The sequence below is a fragment of the Primulina huaijiensis genome, chromosome 5 (assembly GCF_012295235.1).
Source record: "Primulina huaijiensis isolate GDHJ02 chromosome 5, ASM1229523v2, whole genome shotgun sequence".
NCBI classification, from domain to species: domain Eukaryota; kingdom Viridiplantae; phylum Streptophyta; class Magnoliopsida; order Lamiales; family Gesneriaceae; genus Primulina; species Primulina huaijiensis.
The window spans coordinates 18,650,229-18,669,390 of record NC_133310.1 but is presented as its reverse complement, the minus strand read 5'-3'; the positions used below and the strand labels follow the sequence as shown (position 1 = coordinate 18,669,390).

The following is a 19,162-nucleotide window of genomic DNA, read 5'->3' as shown; positions in this document are numbered from 1 at the left end:
ACTGGAAGCGTCCCCATACGATATGATAATGCAGCTCAAATTGGACACCTTGAGGAAATCCTAATTAACATAATCTCAAGACTTCCTCTTAAAGATGTGGTGGCGTGCAAAACGTTGGTTAAGCATGATCTCTGAACCAAATTTTATCAAGTTGAAATTCAGCCATTCCCAAAAAAAACCCAAACTACATCATCTGTCCTTATCCCAAAGGATCTGATATTGTTACTCATCTCTCTTTGATGGAGGGAGATGGAAAAATATATAGAACCGTCCCGCTTCTCGGTTTTGATATGATAAGTTCACCTGACATGGTCTGTCACTTGAATGGCTTGATGTGCTGTGTGAATGAAGTTGATTTTGACGAGGTAGAGATACGCATTTGTAATCCTATTACTCAGGAGATGTTACTAGTGTTAGGTAAGAATTTAATAGGGTGAGACCCATATTAAATTAAATAATAAAAAAACTTGTTTTCTCACGTATCCCACATCGAAAAAGTTGCAAAGTGGAACGAGGGAATTAGTTATAAATAGAGCTCAATTCCTTCAGTTATTGTATCCCAAAATCAAAAGCTTTTTAGCTTTGCTAAAAAGAGAGTGCATAGAAAAAAGAGTGTATTTTTTTCTTGAGTGCGGGAATTCTCTTTGTGTGAGTTAGAGAAATTATTTTCTCGGTATACTCGGGTTGGGAGTGTGAGAAATATTGAGTATATTGGTGTATACACTTGTTGTAATATTTCTTCCAGTTATAAAATTTGCAGTGCTCCGTGGACGTAGCCTATATTGGGGGAACCACATAAATCTTTGTGTTCTTGTTGATTATTTTATTCCGAATTTTTGGGTACTATTATCATCATGTTTAGCATCGCTTCGGGGGTGTAATTCCCCAACAACTGGTATCAGAGCTTTGTTGTGAAAATTCTTAAAAATTCTAAGTATGCTCTGTGGTTGCAGCTCTGTCTGATCTTCCACACCAGAAAAGATTTTTTAGATTTTTTGTTAAGGCTAAAGAAGTGATGGTCGGAGATGATGGATTGGGACCTGGTATCAACAAGTTCGACGGTACAGATTTTACGTTCTGGCGATTACAAATTATTGATTATTTGTATAGCAAGAAGTTGCATCAACCTCTATCTGTAAAGAAGCCGGAAAAGATGGAGGATGATGACTGGAAGCTTCTTGACCGACAAGTGTTAGGTGTAATACGATTGACCCTAACGAAGAACGTGGCACATAACGTGGCGGATGCAAAAACAACGGAGCAGATGATGTCCATTTTGTCGGACATGTACGAAAAGCCATCGGCAAACAATAAAGTACATCTCACGAAGAAGTTATTTAACTTGAAGATGAGAGAAGATGCATCGGTGGCTAAACACATCAATGAATTCAACACGATTGTTTCACAGCTGACATCGGTTGAAATTAAATTTGATGTGAGATTCGCGCACTTATTCTTTTGGCGTCTTTACCAGAAAATTGGGAACCTATGCGGGCAGCGGTTAGCAACTCTGTTGGAAAAAGAAAGCTACAATTCAATGATGTCAGAGATCAAATTCTTGCTGAAGAAGTTCGCAGGATGGATTCTGGTGAAAGAACATCATCAAGTTCTGCTCTAAATCTCGAGAATAGAGGAAGGAGCAGGAGTGACGAAAAGAGTATTAACCATTTGGCATGGTAGATCCAAGTCGAGAAACAGAAAAGACAAAAGCAATTTTGAAAAAAATGTGAAGTGCTGGAGCGGTGGTGAGACTGGTCACTTGAAAAAGAATTGCAGATCAACTAAGAACGACGCTAATGTTGTCACTGATGAAGTAAATGATGCTCTGCTATTATCCATGGAAAGCCCTGTTGATTCTTGGGTTATGGACTCGGGAGCTTCGTTTCATACCACTGGTGATCACGATGTATTTGATAATTACATCGCTGGCGATTACGGAAAAGTTTTTCTGGCTGATGGAAAACCCTTGGAAATTGTTGGTGTGGGTGATGTACGGATGAAGATGTCGAATGGATCTGTCTGGAAAATTAACAAAGTCAGGCATGTACCAAAATTGACACGCAATCTAATCTCGGTGGGACAGCTCGATGATGAAGGCCACAATGTGACCTTCGGTGATGGTTCATGGAAAGTGAACAAAGGAGCCATGATTGTTGCTCGAGGAAAGAAAACTGGAACACTGTATATGACTTCCAGTTTGAGAAATAAATTAGCGGCTGTGGATGCTGGAGCTAATTCAAGTCTATGCAATAGTAGGCTTGAAGATACGAGTGAAAAGAGAATGAAGATGCTTGTTTCAAACGAAAAGCTACCGGAATTAAAGATCGTTGAACGCAAGCTGTGTGAAGCTGTATTTCTTGGAAAGCAGAAAAAGGTGAGCTTTTCAAAAGAGGTTAGGGAAACAAAATCAGCGGATTTGGAGCTGACATATACTGATATATGTGGACCATCTCCTGTGACATCCCTTGGAGATCACTCAAGATATTATGGCACTACTGTTGACGATTCGAGCAGGAAATTTTGGGTTTATTTTGTGAAAAATAAATCGGATGTTTATGAGACATTTAAACAGTAGGAGTTAGTCATGGAAGATGTGATGGATTCACTGTCATCCAATCACATGTGGGAGTTGTCAGAACTTCCTGAAGGTAAAAAGGTTTTACATAGCAAGTGGGAGTACCGATTAGAACATGACGGTAGCAAGTGGTACAAAGAAATACTTGGTGTAAAAGGTGAAAAGGAAGTCATTGGTTACACTGATATTTTCTCTCTGGTGGTAAAGTTAACTACTATCAGGAGTGTAATTGGATTGATGGTAAAAGAAGATTTACATCTGGAACAGTTTGATGTAAAGACGAGGTTTCTTCATGGAAAGCTAGATGAATCAATCACAGGGTTTTGAAGTACGAGGGAAAGAGAAAATGGTGTGCAAACTTCAGAAGAGCTTATATGGTCTCAAACAAGCTCCGAGACAGTGGTACAAGAAGTTTGATGGTGTAATGAATAATGATGGTTTTCTGAAGTATCAGGCTGATCACTGTTGTTATGTGAAGCTTGGTGGTTATTATATCATACTACTGATATATGTAGATGATATGTTCATAGCAGGAGCTTGTCTGGAGGAGATTGATACACTCGAGAAAGAGTTATCAAAAGAATTTGCTTTGAAGGATTTGGATGTTGCAAAACAAATCCTTGGAATGGAGATCCTTAGAGATCGGGTGAATGGAATCTTGAAGCTTGAGAAGATTCCTGGAAGCAAGAATCCAGTTGATATGCTCACGAAGGCTGTTATCATTGAAAAACTGACGTTGTGTTTGACTTCAGTTGGTCTCCTGGACTAACAAAAGAGGTATGAGCTGCTGCACTGATGGTGTGAAGACATGATTGGAATCAAGTCTTCAAGTGGGAGAATTGTTAGGTAAGAATTTAATAGGGTGGGACCCACATTAAATTAAATAATAAAAAAACTTGTTTTCTCACGTATCCCACATCGAAAAAGTTGCAAAGCGGAACGAGGGAATTAGTTATAAATAGAGCTCAATTCCTTCAGTTATTGTATCCCAAAAGCAAAAGCTTTTTAGCTTTGATAAAAAGAGAGTGCATAGAAAAAAAGAGTGTATTTTTTTCTTGAGTGCGGGAATTCTCTTTGTGTGAGTTAGAGAAATTATTTTCTCGGTATACTCGGGTTGGAAGTGTGAGAAATATTGAGTGTATTGGTGTATACACTTGTTGTAATATTTCTTCCAGTTATAAAATTTGCAGTGCTCCGTGGACGCAGCCTATATTGGGTGAACCACGTAAATCTTTGTGTTCTTGTTGATTATTTTATTCCGAATTTTTGGGTACTATTATCATCGTGTTTGGCATCGCTTCGGGGGTGTAATTCCCCAACAACTAGTTCCCAAAGGGAGTCCATCCTTTACATCTCCATCAGCAGGGTTGTTTTCGACCCTGCCAGCACCACCTACAAAGTATTTCGGTTCTTCTTGGGCACGATTGAGGATGGAAGTGCAAATGTGATGTATATGCTTCTGATTCTAATGAATGGAAATTGATTTCTGAGGACATAGAACGGCCAGATCCAAATCCCGTCTGTCCCATGTGTCCTTACTATGTAAGTGTAGCTGGAAAGATGTATTGGTTTGAGTGGTCTGAGCCAGATCCCAGTTGTCCCATTCGAATCCTTTCTGTTGACCTGAATGATAAGTTTTCAACAATCAACCTTCCCAAGTCGGTGAATGAATGGAGTTTCTTGATCGAATTAGAAGGTTGTTTGGCTCTGATATGGGCAGATTATCCAGATCTCTATGCTGCGGATGTGGAGGATGATCCTAAACCTTTTCTGGAGGTATGGAAATATGAGACCCTGGGGTGGAAATTGAGGGCCAGCGGTGTACTTGAACTGGATCTGTTGTCAATTCGTGCGTTCAATTCAGTCGCAGCTGGAGACAACGAGATATTCTTCATAATTAAGATTGATGAAGAATCCCCCTGCTTTTGCACCTTTGACCTGACTGATGGAACTCTGAGGACACTTGATGTGGGCCAAAGCTTCGAAGGATACGTCCCTGTTGCATATCCTTTTGCCGAAAGCCTCCTCAAATGTAAGCATCGGTTTTTATTTTTCCCACGAATGCCTGTTGCATACATATCGAGTTTGTGCAGTTTTCATTCTTTGACAGACAGTGGAGGTTAATGGAGAGACAGGTCTGCAGGTAGCAGCAAGAATGGCCTCCCTCCCCCTCCTCCTCCATCTCTCTATATCTTTCGTAAGGATCATATACTTCTCAAAGATAGTGATAATAGAAAGAAAGGAAAACATGCAAGCCGATTTAGAAGTTTAAATGGTCATAGATTCTATAATTTTTGCATAGTATTTCCTTTCGAATGTTAAATATTTTGGTACGACTTTTTATTAGGAAGACTACTGTGAGAATACTAGATTTATTGGGGTACGCTTTAAACTCCCATTAATTATGTGAAAGACTGTGGCGGATTATCGATACCCTTACTTAGGACGTAAGCTATCGGTCTTTATACTCTTGTTCTAAGCTCTGCTGATTAAAGAACTCCCTTACATTTTATCATGTTGACCTTTGCACTTTTTGGTTCGGAAGGTAGACAGTACTTAGCATCTATACATACATACATATATATATATATACACACACACACACACACACTAAGCAAAACACATTCCCAATACTTACGAATTTATCATCTCCATGCACACAAAAAATTCTGAGATGTTTTTACAGATCAATTTTATTATGCGGATCTTCGACCTTATCGGACTCATGAAAAATTATCATTTTGATGTCAAAAGTGTTATTTTTCATTATAAATATCGGTCTGATCACCCGTCTAATGTATATATATTCATAATATTGTATCACAAAAGACCTAATAATCCATATAATCTATGTATATGAAGGATTCAAAATCTTATAGAAAATATTAATCATAATGTGTCATGTTTCAGTATAAATTATGCATATAGTAAAATAATCTAAAACTAAGGGTGATTAACTGGTTGGATCAACCTTCTAATTTTTTTTAAAACCAATGTCTCGTTGCATGTGTTTTGTGATTAAACAATTAGAATAATTATCTAAACTTGATAACTTTTTTCAAAATAATGATTTTTTCATAAATTTTTTATTAGGAGTGATGTATAAAATTTGATAATATTGATTGATAGAAAAAGATAAATAAATACTTTTACAAATTTAAAAGATTTTTGCAAGTTAATAAGATTAGTTAGATAAGTTACAAATTTAATAAAATAAGTTTTTATAATATTTTTTAGTAAATAAAAATTCGGTACATTTGTAATTTGATAGAGGTATTTCCGCTATTTAGAATATGTTATACTAAGACATCAAAAACTTGTGTGAGACGGTCTCACTGATCGTATTTTGTGAGACGGATCTCTTATTTGGGTCATCCATTAAAAATTATTACTTTTTATGCTAAGAATATTACTTTTTATTGTGAATATCGGTAGAGTTAACCCGTCTCACAAGAAACCTACTCTTTATATATAGTATCGATAATTCTACGCTTTTTTTAATGAATCAAAAATCAATTCAAAAGGTCGAAAAAACAATATTTGTAGGTAAAAAAAAACATGCAAATATCAACGCTAAATAAATCAATAACACAAAAATCAAAGTCGATCATAAACCACATCATTAATTATTGGAATTTTGAAATTCTTTTTATTAACTCATTGTTTAGATATAAATCAAATTCTCTAAATTCTGTTTTGTGGTTTAATTAGCTACTGATATATTGTGATTAAATTAGATAATAATTTAGATAGTAATTTTAAACTTTGTATATCACATAGAAATCATAAATCGGATATTTGAAACTATTCGTTTACTAGTTCTAGAGCTTCTCGTGATTAATAATAATTGTTTTTCCTTTTATTCAATATATACATATATAAAATATTGGAAATTATGATTTAAGCCCGTCAAAAACTGTTCTTGATGACTCGTAAACTAGCCACTAAGACACAAACATTGCGCATACATAGTACAAATGATAAATATTATAGCATTATATTATACAACATAACAAAAGTAAACTCTACAATTGCATTTTAATCATTAAATTTGAAGTTAGAGATTTCAAATTAATAATAACAAATCTATTGGTTTGTTTTGATAATTTAATTGATAATAATTTTCAAATCAAAAATAATTATTTTTGGTAAAACAATATGCATTATCGATTTTCGATTTAGAAAAAATTAAAAGTTAATGAAATATTATATATTTTTTGGAATTAAATAAAAAATAAGTCTCTTGTGAGACGGTCAACCCTATCGATATTCACAATAAAAAATAATACTATTAACATAAAAAGTAATACTTTTCCATGAATGATCCAAATAAGATATTCGACCTACAAAATTGATATGTGAGATCGTCTCACTAGAGTTTTTGTGTCAAATAAAATATCAGACCATAACATTATTATAATTTTTATAAGATACTCACGTTTAATAAAAAAAAAAAACAGAGAGATATTTGGCTAATCAAAGGTGAAAAAACAATTTTCAGAGCTAAAAAAATATCAGATCAATGTGGAATAAATTATTAACACAAAGATAAAAGTTGATTATCTGCCACACTAAATTCAAATTAAAATGGTCAAAACAATGGAAATAACCGCGGGTGAAAACCTCGCCCGGCGCCAGCCCCGATCTGGTGCACCGGACTTCAGCTTAATTCCGTTCTCGTTCACTTTCTGCCCTCCGCTGCCGACCGGCACATCGCCCGCCACCTCCAGCTGGTGCCTCTTAGTATACCAAAACATAGTCTTGAACTTCACTCTGGTAACCAACCGGACCCCGAAGTTCACAGTCAACCCATTCGAAACCGCTTCGATCGCCGCTTCCCACGGCACCCCAGTAGCCTGCACCAACGCTACGCGGGTAGCTTTCTTCTTGTGACCCTGGTGGAACGCCTCCACCGTGTAATTAGCTATAGATGAACTCGAGTCCTTCACGCCGTACAAGAACGTCAGGCTAATGTTGTTGTAGTGCACGCCTTTGTATTTCATCCGATTGGCGAGCTGGAGTTGGAAGGAAATGGAGTGGTTGTCGGTGGAATTAGTGGTTCTGTTGAGGGCAGGGACGTAAAATTGCTCGATGGAGCAGGTGGGGTTGGAGGTGCGCAGGATGAGCCACATGAAGAGAGCGGTGAGGCCGGAGGTGAATATGAATCTGCAGCAGCACCGGCAGCATCCGCCGGCGTCACTCTCCGCCATGCCGGAGGGATGTTTGATTGGGGAGGGGGTAAGTTAAAAAAGAAGGAGCGATATAGAAAGTATTTAAAAAATAAGGACTCTGACTTTTTTCTTAAGAAACAAGGAGTTGACTTTTGATTATTATACTAACAGCAATTAAACTTAATTAATTCTCCTTTTTTTTCTTCTCGATCGACACACATCTTCTCTCAATTAAAATTTACGAGTCTTTTTTCTCAAATCGAGATATTGAATAGACTCAACAATCAATGGTCGACCATTGTTTGGTCGACCAACAATTGGTCGACCATTGCTTTGGTCTTTGACCAAAGCTTTGGTCGACCAAAGCTTTGTTGGTCGACTTGGTCGACCAAGCAATTTGGTCGATGACCAGATCAACATGTTGGTCGACCAACATGTTGGTTTTTGGCCAAATCAATGATCGACCATTGGTCGACAAAAATTTTGGTCGATTCACGCTTGTGTCGACTAAAACGTGGTCAAAATTTTCTTATGCAATTAGTCGAACGATCAACGAAGATGAACAATAAATCGAAATAAATGTTAATATTATCAGATTATTAGTCACTACCTCGATTTGTGTTGAGAATTATAATCGGAAAGGAAATGAAAATGGGGTCGACGGAGAGGATTTAGGTTGAGTCGACTGATGAGAATAAATTACGTGTTTAAAATAAATGTATATATAAAATCAAATTTAATGATGTATTTACACTTAAAACACAAGGACATTTAAGTAAATTGAGTCATGGATCTTTTTTTAAAAATATTTCAGAATGCACTCCCTTTTACCCCAATTTCCCTTGGGGAGGGGGTGGAGAATTTCGCGTGGCACTCCCTTTTTTCTAAAGAAAAGTTGCGTGATTATTTTTATTTCTACCATGGGACAATGATACATTTGCTTGTACGGACATTGATATACATATATATACATATATATATACCCTTTTTTAATCGAAAAATATATATTATAGTTATGTGTATTTACTTGTGTATAATTCTTTTTAAATCTGGTTAGACTCAAACCCAACTCATATTATCAAATTTTCATTTATTTTTTTTAGGAGAAATGAAAAGTTTATACGTTAATTAAGCGATCAAAAACAGCTACATCCATCAACTCAACACGAAAGTTATGTTGAGACAAAGCGTGATGTACATGACAATAACATACTTTGTTCACAATCTACCAAGATGATCAATACTCCTAAATCTACTAGAATCTAGTAGATCCAAAATATTCGAGACAAGCAATCCTTGATGTTTAGGCAAAAATTTGTGTGAAACGGTCTTACAGATTATATTTTGTGATACGGATCTTTTATTTGATTCATCAATAAAAAAATATATTACTTTTTATGCTAAGAGTATTATTTTTTATTGTGAATATCAGTAGGACTGACCCGTCTAACAGATAAAGATTCGTGAGATCGTCTCACAAGAGACCTACTGTGATGTTTAAGATTTTCATACCGGAAAGTCGCATCTTGAACATCAATTAAAGAATCCGAGAACACCACTAAAATTACCATGCACGACTAGCCGTATATATACCAATATAAATAATTGCTTTGTTGGGAATCGGACAATGGTGATTCACTTTACAAAGTTCACCAAAACATCTCAAATTCAGTAATATTAAATTGGCCCTTCTAGATAAAAAAATGACAAGAATTTACAGAAGAACAATTTACAAGTTATGGGTAAATTTCACAAAATTAATGTTATGAGAGCAAGATAGTTTTCTCACGATATTCCAACTATACAGATCTATCATGTACTTTTTTGCACAAAATTTATTGTATTTATTTTCTCACAAATTAAATATATGGAAGAATTTGTGGAATTTTTAAAGTTTTCTGAATATAAATTTAGTAGTCGTTAGTTGACCGACTCTTCTATCTTGTCCAAAATGCCGACGACTCTTTGTCAATAATGTATTATCAAGTTGTAGGTGGCAAGTGGATTCATAATTGGTCAAAATAAGTAGTGGGAAATATTTACCATCTTATAAATTGAGTGATATTTTGTGAAACGGGTCAATCTTATTGATATTCACAATAAAAATTAATAATCTTAGCATAAAAAGTAATATTTTTTCATGGATGAGCCAAATAAGAAATCTGTCTCACAAAATACGATCCGTGAGACCGTCTCACACAAGTTTTTGTCTTATAAATTTCAATAATAAATAATTATTTAATGACAATTATCCAATATTTAATTTATTATTTGAAATAGAATTAAGCAATCAACGTAATATTAAAAGTGATGTCATAAATGATAAGAAGCGAATAAAATAAACATTGATTGATGGTATCGCGCCAAAGACTGTTTCGTAGCATTATCCTCCACTCAAAGAAAAGAACAAACGGTGTCGTTGCCGTGTAGGTTCGGTGCACCACACCTCACAATTGACACGCGTCGCTAACTAATTGGACACTGGATTCCACTCTTGGCCTTTATATACGGCCCCCTCTTTTCCCTTATTCTCATCTCAAACGCAAAGGCTCTCTTCGATACTTTCATCGCGAGGCTTCTCGACCAATCGTCCAGCTTTCAATTTTAAGGTAGCTTCTGTTTTTGTGTTCTTGATGTTTTTTGGTTTGATGATTTGAGATCTTTCTGTTCTGCGATCTATTTTGTGTTGATTCGAAGGGTGACTTCTAGGGTTAGGCGTTGATTTATTTTTTTTAAGTAGAGGTTTTGATTGATTTTGTATGGTTGTGTTCTTGAATCGATAAAAATTTCTTATTTTGCTTTGTATTGACGTTCGATTTACGTCTATGTCACTCGATTAGGTCTTCTATTCGTCGGGTAACTGATATATGTTATCGTTTTGTTCCGTGTTTGTTGATTTTTGGATTTGTAAGTCATATCTCCTGCATATTCAGCGCCAGATTGTTTTTGGTGTCAATTGATCGTTAATTTCTCTTATCGGATTTGTTTCGAAAGTTATTTATAGTCTTATACTCGTTTACAAATGATCCATCTGTTTTAATCTTTATGTAAATTATAATAATTCGATTTAGGTTTAAATCATGACGAATTGGTCATGTTATCCTTATTTTTTAAGCCGTTTTTTATTTATTTACAGATGCAGATCTTTGTGAAGACCCTCACCGGCAAGACAATCACCCTTGAGGTGGAAAGTTCCGACACCATCGACAACGTCAAAGCGAAGATCCAGGACAAGGAAGGAATTCCCCCAGACCAGCAGAGATTGATCTTCGCTGGAAAACAGCTCGAGGACGGACGCACCCTAGCCGACTATAACATCCAGAAAGAGTCCACCCTACACTTGGTGCTCCGTCTCCGTGGTGGCATGCAAATATTTGTCAAGACCCTCACTGGCAAGACCATAACTCTTGAGGTTGAGAGCTCCGACACCATTGACAATGTCAAAGCCAAAATCCAGGACAAGGAGGGAATCCCCCCAGACCAACAAAGGCTCATCTTCGCCGGAAAGCAGCTGGAGGACGGCCGAACTTTGGCTGACTATAACATTCAGAAGGAATCTACCCTTCACTTGGTTCTAAGGCTCCGTGGTGGTATGCAGATTTTCGTCAAGACACTTACAGGGAAGACCATCACTCTTGAAGTTGAAAGCTCCGACACCATTGACAATGTGAAAGCTAAAATTCAGGACAAGGAGGGAATCCCACCAGACCAGCAGAGGCTGATCTTCGCTGGAAAGCAGCTGGAGGACGGCCGAACATTGGCTGACTACAACATTCAGAAGGAATCGACCCTTCATTTGGTTCTAAGGCTCCGTGGTGGCATGCAGATTTTTGTCAAGACGCTTACCGGGAAGACCATCACTCTTGAGGTTGAGAGCTCCGACACCATTGACAATGTGAAAGCTAAAATTCAGGACAAGGAAGGAATTCCACCAGACCAACAGAGGCTGATCTTCGCTGGTAAGCAGCTGGAAGATGGCCGCACACTGGCAGATTACAACATCCAGAAGGAATCAACTTTGCACTTGGTTCTTAGGTTGAGGGGAGGGATGCAAATCTTTGTGAAGACTTTGACCGGAAAAACTATTACTTTGGAGGTGGAGAGCTCAGACACAATCGACAATGTAAAGGCAAAGATTCAAGACAAAGAGGGTATTCCACCAGACCAGCAAAGGTTGATCTTTGCTGGAAAGCAGCTTGAGGATGGAAGGACTCTTGCAGACTACAACATTCAGAAGGAGTCCACCCTTCATCTCGTCCTCCGTCTCCGTGGCGGTTTCTAAGTGGTCCTGCTTTAATTTGTTGCTGATTCCGCAGTTTCACCTGGCTTTTCATTTTATTTCAGGAAATATGTCTCGTGTTGTGTTTGATGAACAATAATTTTTTTTTTCTAATGTTTCTGGCGTCTTGTTGAATGTTGAAACTATCACTTGGATTTCATCCGTTTATCGATAAAACGTTATGTTTTTAGTCTCCACATGATGTATGGTGTTGATTTCCTATGCTCTGATATATTAGATTCATGTGAATTTTTTAGCTTAGTCCGTAGCCAATTTGTCCACACGAATTGGATAGTCTCAAAAGATGAAATTCAATAAAAGCTACAGAAGCTACAACATGGGCTGCGCAATTTGCTACTTGAGGGGATTGTAGCAGATCAACATTACCAGCGGCCGAGAAGGGGTGCACAAGGAGAGAATCGATATCTTGCTCTGATCACGGTAATCTTATCATGTAAGCTCCTGGATTTCCTTAAAATTGTTTAAATAGAAGAAGTCTGTGTGCGGAAGGGGGGAATTGAGAGGGAAGATGAGATTGAGACTAATATAATTTGAAAACCTACACTCATTAAAAACATGCCATCTTACCTATGATGTATGTATAGGTTACGATTCCAGGCAGATTTGTTTAACGGTACTAGAAATTTACATGCTTATGTTGAGCACAAGTAAGCAAGCATGTTGCTATGTATGTCAGGAGAAGATGTAATCGAGGCCGAAGAAAAGGTATATTTTTTTGACACTTAGTTCTTGTCAATGCAAAACTTCTCATTCTTGCTCAATACTATTTATCTTATCGACCACAGGAAATACCATTTTACCCTGACATTTTTAATCAAAAATTACGAGATTCACAATTCTTTTTTCCAACTAAGAACATCGTGGAACAAAACAAGAGGGAAAAGTTTTGTTCGAAACACGGTCATTGCATGTCTACCAGCGACAGAATCATCATCAGCATCACACAACTATGAAGATAAAGGTTCTTCTTTCAAAGGTGAAAGATTGTTACATGTAAACGTAGATGTATCTGAATCCCAAGAAAGCAGCTCTGCAATGCAAGAAGAGCACTTCGAAACAGAGCTTAAAACACAGCAAGCCAGTATAATAGGTAAAAGAATATTAGAATGCAGAGAGAAAGGTGAAAGCTTAAAACATGTAAAACAAGACTGAAACACTGGTATAGATGTTAAAGTCTAGCATGTATATTAGTGCCTCTACTTTTTTTGGTGAACTCCAAAAAAGACGTGTGTTTTTTTGTGTATAATGTTTTCATTTTAGTATATTTATTAAATTTTGAAAAATAAGGAAAAATTTTCCAACCAAAACGTTAAAAAGCATGTACATAGATACATTTTCAAAATTATAAAATCAACTATAAGATATTTGTACAACTACAAATTGTTAAAACTATATTAAATGATACCATATTATGCAGTATCATATCCAAAACTTTTCAACCATATTTACATAGCATCAATATTTTATCCTCAACTTACAACTAAATATTGTTATATTATTTTTGTAAACCAAACAAAATAAGAAATGTTACAATTTTCAGTCAATTAAAATAATTTCATAAAAAAAAAGACACGTTTACAACTACAAAAAACAGTCCTTCCACAACGCTTCCCTTCAAGCAATCCAACGAGCACACCTAATTTATGCCATAACACTTGTCAATAGTTACAAATGGCTAGTCAAATTTTACTGATGTGACCAAAAACAATCACAACATGTGTCATGGTCCATCTATGACTCACCCTAACTCATATAATATATATAAGTTCATTTGCCTTCTTTTACCTTACGATAAATTATTTGAAAATTTCAATATTTTTTCTTCAATATCTACACTTACTGCTTCTAAACCAACTCTAATGAAAAACAATCCTTACTGTGAATGTATCGACTGCAGCCAATGTTACTAAAACTTTTTATTTCAAAAAGAAGTCGAAGAACTAATGAAAAGGTTTTTCTCAAACCCAGTATAGGCCATCATCTTCTGAAGATCACTTAATATGGAATCAAAGCTTTCTCTTCTGCTAGACTATGCAGCCGATATCGAAACAGAGCTGAACCTCAACATTATTCTCCAATCTCATTATATACATTAAGCAAATAGTAAAACATTTATCTTATAGTATAAAAAATGTTTAATTACAAAAAATTAATATGGGCCTGCTAAGAACTATGAATTACATTCAACAAAACCTTCATTTATTTGTTTTATTTTATTCTTTACATCATTTTACCTTTTTTGCGTTACAATACATAAATAACTTTTACTAATGTTATTGATGTGTTGTATTTTTGCTGATATATCCATTGTCGACCATTTGAGGATGTGTATATGAAACGTCTGTCCTTTTTATTGCTTAAAAAGTACTAGAAAAATTTTTTTTTTCAAAACTTCGGCCATCACATAAAATATTTTTATAAAATATTTTGCTCTTTAAAATAAAACATCCACCAAGTAGCATTTTAAAAATCACGTGAAATAGTGTTGAAAATAAAATCGTCTACTGTATTACCAAACCTAAAAAGCAATAATTTGAAAAGAATAACCCATACTAAACCTTTCAAAAATCCCTCAAAAGCATATATAAAATGTCGTAAAAATCTTTAACTTAAATGCGGAAATAGAAGCGCTGATCCTCGAGTTATGCCGACAGTCCAGCAAAGTCACCCATCAAGACCTCCAACATCATAATTATTAATATCACCTGTGCCAACACACCTAGTGAGTCTAAAGACTCAACACATCCTACCTTTAATAACAAGTAATACGTAATACAGTTAACATATAACAGTGAAAAATACTTGTACTTAAAATATCATTTTCATGAAGATGCATAAACATAAACATTTTCGTAAATATTTTCATGATGCATAAAACTTTAAATAAAAACGTTTTCATAATCTTACGCATAAACATTTTCATATAAACATAAACATATTTATATTCATATCCATATTCATATCAACATATTCATGTCCTCATATTCGTATTCATATTCGTGTATGTTGAATTCAGTTCGTGATTGTGACTCGTATTCTTGATCGTATTGGGCGATGGATCCATCTAGAGAAAACCACAGTACTGGGCGACGGGGACACCAGCGACACTCTCACCCGTCAACTGGGCCTTGGCCAACGTATTAACATATTCATATTCATATCACGTATTCGTATTCGTATTCGTATCACGTATTCGTATTCGTATCCAAGAAAACGATCATCGGGCTCCCACTGGGACCATAACCCTCACGATATTTCCAACATGTAGTAGTCACAATCCCTTCACATCCTTCAACATGTTATCATCACTTAATAAAAATCATGTATATACATATCGTTTTATTTTTGAAACCAAGCATGCAACATATCTTTTAAATGCCCATATTTAAATCATAAAAATCATAGATATTTAAAAATCGTAATTTAACATATTAAAATCATAAAAAGCCATAAATGTTTTAAAATCAACATTTTAACGTCATAAACATTTAAAATAACATTTTGACATTTAAATCATAAACATTTAAAATACCCATTTAACATATGAAAATCCTTAAACATTTAAAATAGACATATTAACATATAAAAATTCATAAACATCCGCAATCATTGAAAATAATCATGTTAGCATGTAAAACAACATTCAGGGCACTGCCATGACGTTTACTAATTTCTAGGTGTGAAAAGACCGTTTTACCCCTGGACTCGACATTTTACGTTTTTGACTTTTTCTTAATTCCATTAACTCTAACATGTTCCAAATAATTATTTAAGCTTACATGAATTTTCTCATATTTTTATTTAGCCTAAAACGAGGACTTTTAAATTAATCTTTAAATGTGAAGTATTAATGCGTTTTAATCCCGAATTAAACCAAACATTAATATAAAATTCCCAAATTAAAAACTTAGACTTATAATAATTATTTAAGCTTAACCCTAATTTTTCATAATTTTATAAGACTTAAAACTAGGCGTTTCAATTAACTCTTTAATTAGCGTTTCGTGCGGCGATTAAATCCCGAATAAATCCAAAACTCGTTATTTTGATCCCAAATTTTAAACATAACATTTTAAAGATTTATTCTACCCTTCCAAGTCATGAGCCACCCCCGTGGATCCATGGATTCAATTTTACTTCTTAAATTTCCGTTTTGACACCTTATCGAATGCACCGAGCCATCTCTTAATTTACTCGAGCCATGCCCGAGCCACCTTGAGCCAAAACTTAGCCAACCTATCTAGGGATCCTACTGTGCAAGCCCAGCCTGTAAAACAAGCCCTAGCCCGCTCAAAAGCCCCCTGGAACTTGACCCAAATTCTGCATGTTTTTGTGTGTGTGTCTCCTAGGATATTTAGGACTCCTAATTCAACTAGGACACTTCCAGCCCCTAACCACTTGACCCCTCATGACTCTAACCTTCTCTGGACCATGCTCAGCCCAAGCCCAGACCAACCCAAGTCCCTGAACTCGCGCACAAAGCACAGCACCAGATACGTACATGCTTGGCCGAGAATCCTTCCTTGACATGAGCTCCATGTTTTCTGTTGGTAGCCCTCTAGCCATCGAGCCACCCCTTGAACCAGCCCCCCAAGAACTCTCCTAGGACCCTAAGGACCAAACCTAGCTCAGCCCAAAGCCCCTGGCCGAACCTCTTTCTTCTTGCACAGCAGCAACATCGTGCGCTGTTCCCTTCAAGCTCTCGGGTAGGAGGCCCTCTTGGATAGGACTCCTCCCAGCCCACTTGTCTTGAGTCCTAGCATGGCTAGGACTCTCTCCCCGACTCATACCTGGTCCTAGCCCAGCCCCGGTCCCATCCGAACCCAAGCCAAGCCCTTAACTCCCAAAACCGAGCCCTCAACCCACATGTGATACCTGCTTGTTCCATCTACTGTTATGTTCATGATGTGCAACATTTTAGTTGTGTTCTTTGGACTCTAACTAGTTTAAAAACATGCTTAATCCATACCCTAACCATGGCAGCCCCTTAACACAAATTAAAACATGATTTTGTTAATTTAAAACACCACTTTAGAACACATGCACATGGAGTTACGAAAATTCAACATGCTGCTATGTTTTTCAGAAAAATTCATGCATAAAACAAATAATATGATGTGTTGATGGTTTGAAGGAAGAGTAGGCGTGCCTTTGAGTAATTTACGCACGAAAAACCGTTGACGATGACGAAGAACGGAGCAGGAACCTTGGCTAAGAATTTCCCTTGGAAATTCTCGAAAGTTTGCCTTAATTTCTAAGCATGTGTGTGCCGTGTAATCTAGGTATAGATTTCAGAAAAGTGCCGAGAAGAATTGTAGGGTTATAGGAGTTTTATCATATTATATATACTAATTAATTAGTAACAAGGCTTTAGGCCTATCAAGCCAACAAATCAAGCCCATTAGTCCAATTAAGATTTAAATAAAATATTAAAATAGTTTTTGGTAAAATAGTTGGCAGATTAAATAGCCGGGTTGCTAAAAAGTTCATATTTTTGTTGAAAAACCAACACCGATAAAATTTATATCCCGGTGTATAAAATCATCTCAAAACCCCTTATTTTCAAAAATAAGAAAAACCCACAATAATATTTTAAATAATTAAAAACAATTATTTACTAAAAACATTTTACGTTTTTCAGCTCCCGGTCTCCGTTCTTCTATCGCAACTTGAAATTTCCTTAAAATACAGTTTTATGTAAAAATAGAAATTAAATCATATTTAACATAAAATCATGTATGTCACATAATTAATTAAGCAATTAATATCAATTAATTAACCAATTTCAGAATTCCTAGATTTGCATGCCGTTGGTTTACGGCGTCTTAATTTTTGGACCTTACAGTATAACTTGCAATATTATTGACAACTAGCTAATGTTTGATATATCTAGCTCGTTCTCAGTTTTGATCAGTGCACACTATTTATAATCTTTAACTTGTAGATATAATCAATAAATACCAATAAATAATGTAGCTACTCTAAATTTATTAATGTTTATGAGTGAATACGTTCAACAATTTATGTTTACTCCGAGATTAGAAATTTAAACATGCTAAACAGCTTGTTCTCACAAATTGTTAGTTCTCAGTTCTTTAACATGATATGATTAGAATTTCTGAATAATTTCGTTCGCATTTAATTAAAATTTTGTAATTGGATCCCGATCAATATGCTAGAAGTTAACTCACTTTATTATCGGATTTATTTTCTTCAGATACAACTCAACAGCTAGAGACGAAGAATGAAATCAGCTTGTAATATTATGAACATAACTAAACTTTTTATGCTTTCTAAGTATGTACTACTTGCAAAAAATCCGTAGCGTGTGTATAAATTATCATATTGTTATAATATCTACACTTTATTAATATTCTTTTAGCATGTTTTATCCTACCTATAACTTCTTTTTAATTATAGTATGATTGTCAATATGCAACAAAAAAGAAACATCATATATTGCACAACAAATTTGGGTAAACACCTCAAATATTGAGGTGCCAATACCTAGTATATTATAATGTGTCGGGGGCTTGTTTTTATTGTTTCCCCGCCTCTTCTTTGTACAGTGCATCATTAAATTTTTATTTTTTTAAAAAAAATTACGTTATTTTGTTTAAATTTTAAAATCACGTTATTTTGACAAAGATTTTTTCAAAATACCATAACCTAAGGAAAGAAATTTTTCGTACACCCAAGCCTACATAAATAAAGATATAAATGTTATAATATAATATTAGTTAGAAAAAATAATAAAAACTCACCATCATCCCGACAACACGACCATCCAAGTATGTTTTCCTTCTTATTACTCCTTCCGAATTCTCAATATGTCCAGAAATTTTATCACATAGAAATCTATGAGCAGCATCTCTCCATGAGTATCCAAAAAAAATCAGCAAATCATCAATGTAAGAAAATACAAATCGGGCTGTCAAATAAGTACTTAGCGGAAATATTATGCAATTCAACGCAAACAAAATAAACATTCTAACAAAATCATTCAATTGCGATTCATCATCTGATTCAGCTAATAATAAGAGATTTTCAGAAATCGTCTTCCTCTCGGCTTTGCTAAGCTTCCCTGCAAAATAACGTGATAAAAATTTTGACTTT

General features: G+C 35.4%; 3 protein-coding genes across 3 annotated transcripts; 2 read left to right on the top strand and 1 right to left on the bottom strand.

The window, feature by feature from the left end:
- Positions 1 to 3,902: 3,902 nt before the first annotated feature.
- Positions 3,903 to 4,904, top strand: LOC140976034 (uncharacterized). The gene is made up of 2 exons (XM_073439880.1): positions 3,903 to 4,607; positions 4,686 to 4,904. Exons 1-2 carry the CDS (start codon positions 4,103 to 4,105, stop codon positions 4,697 to 4,699), a joined length of 519 nt encoding a protein of 172 aa, XP_073295981.1. The 5' UTR covers positions 3,903 to 4,102; the 3' UTR covers positions 4,700 to 4,904.
- Positions 4,905 to 7,034: 2,130 nt separating this feature from the next.
- LOC140977556 (protein NDR1-like) lies at positions 7,035 to 7,809 on the bottom strand. The gene has a single exon (XM_073442307.1). The coding sequence runs from the start codon at positions 7,783 to 7,785 to the stop codon at positions 7,153 to 7,155; it is 633 nt and encodes a 210-aa protein (XP_073298408.1). The 5' UTR covers positions 7,786 to 7,809; the 3' UTR covers positions 7,035 to 7,152.
- A 2,389-nt stretch (positions 7,810 to 10,198) lies between these two features.
- LOC140976797 (polyubiquitin) lies at positions 10,199 to 12,220 on the top strand. The gene is made up of 2 exons (XM_073441111.1): positions 10,199 to 10,355; positions 10,883 to 12,220. The coding sequence occupies exon 2, from the start codon at positions 10,883 to 10,885 to the stop codon at positions 12,026 to 12,028; it is 1,146 nt and encodes a 381-aa protein (XP_073297212.1). The 5' UTR covers positions 10,199 to 10,355; the 3' UTR covers positions 12,029 to 12,220.
- The last annotated feature ends 6,942 nt before the right edge of the window (positions 12,221 to 19,162 follow it).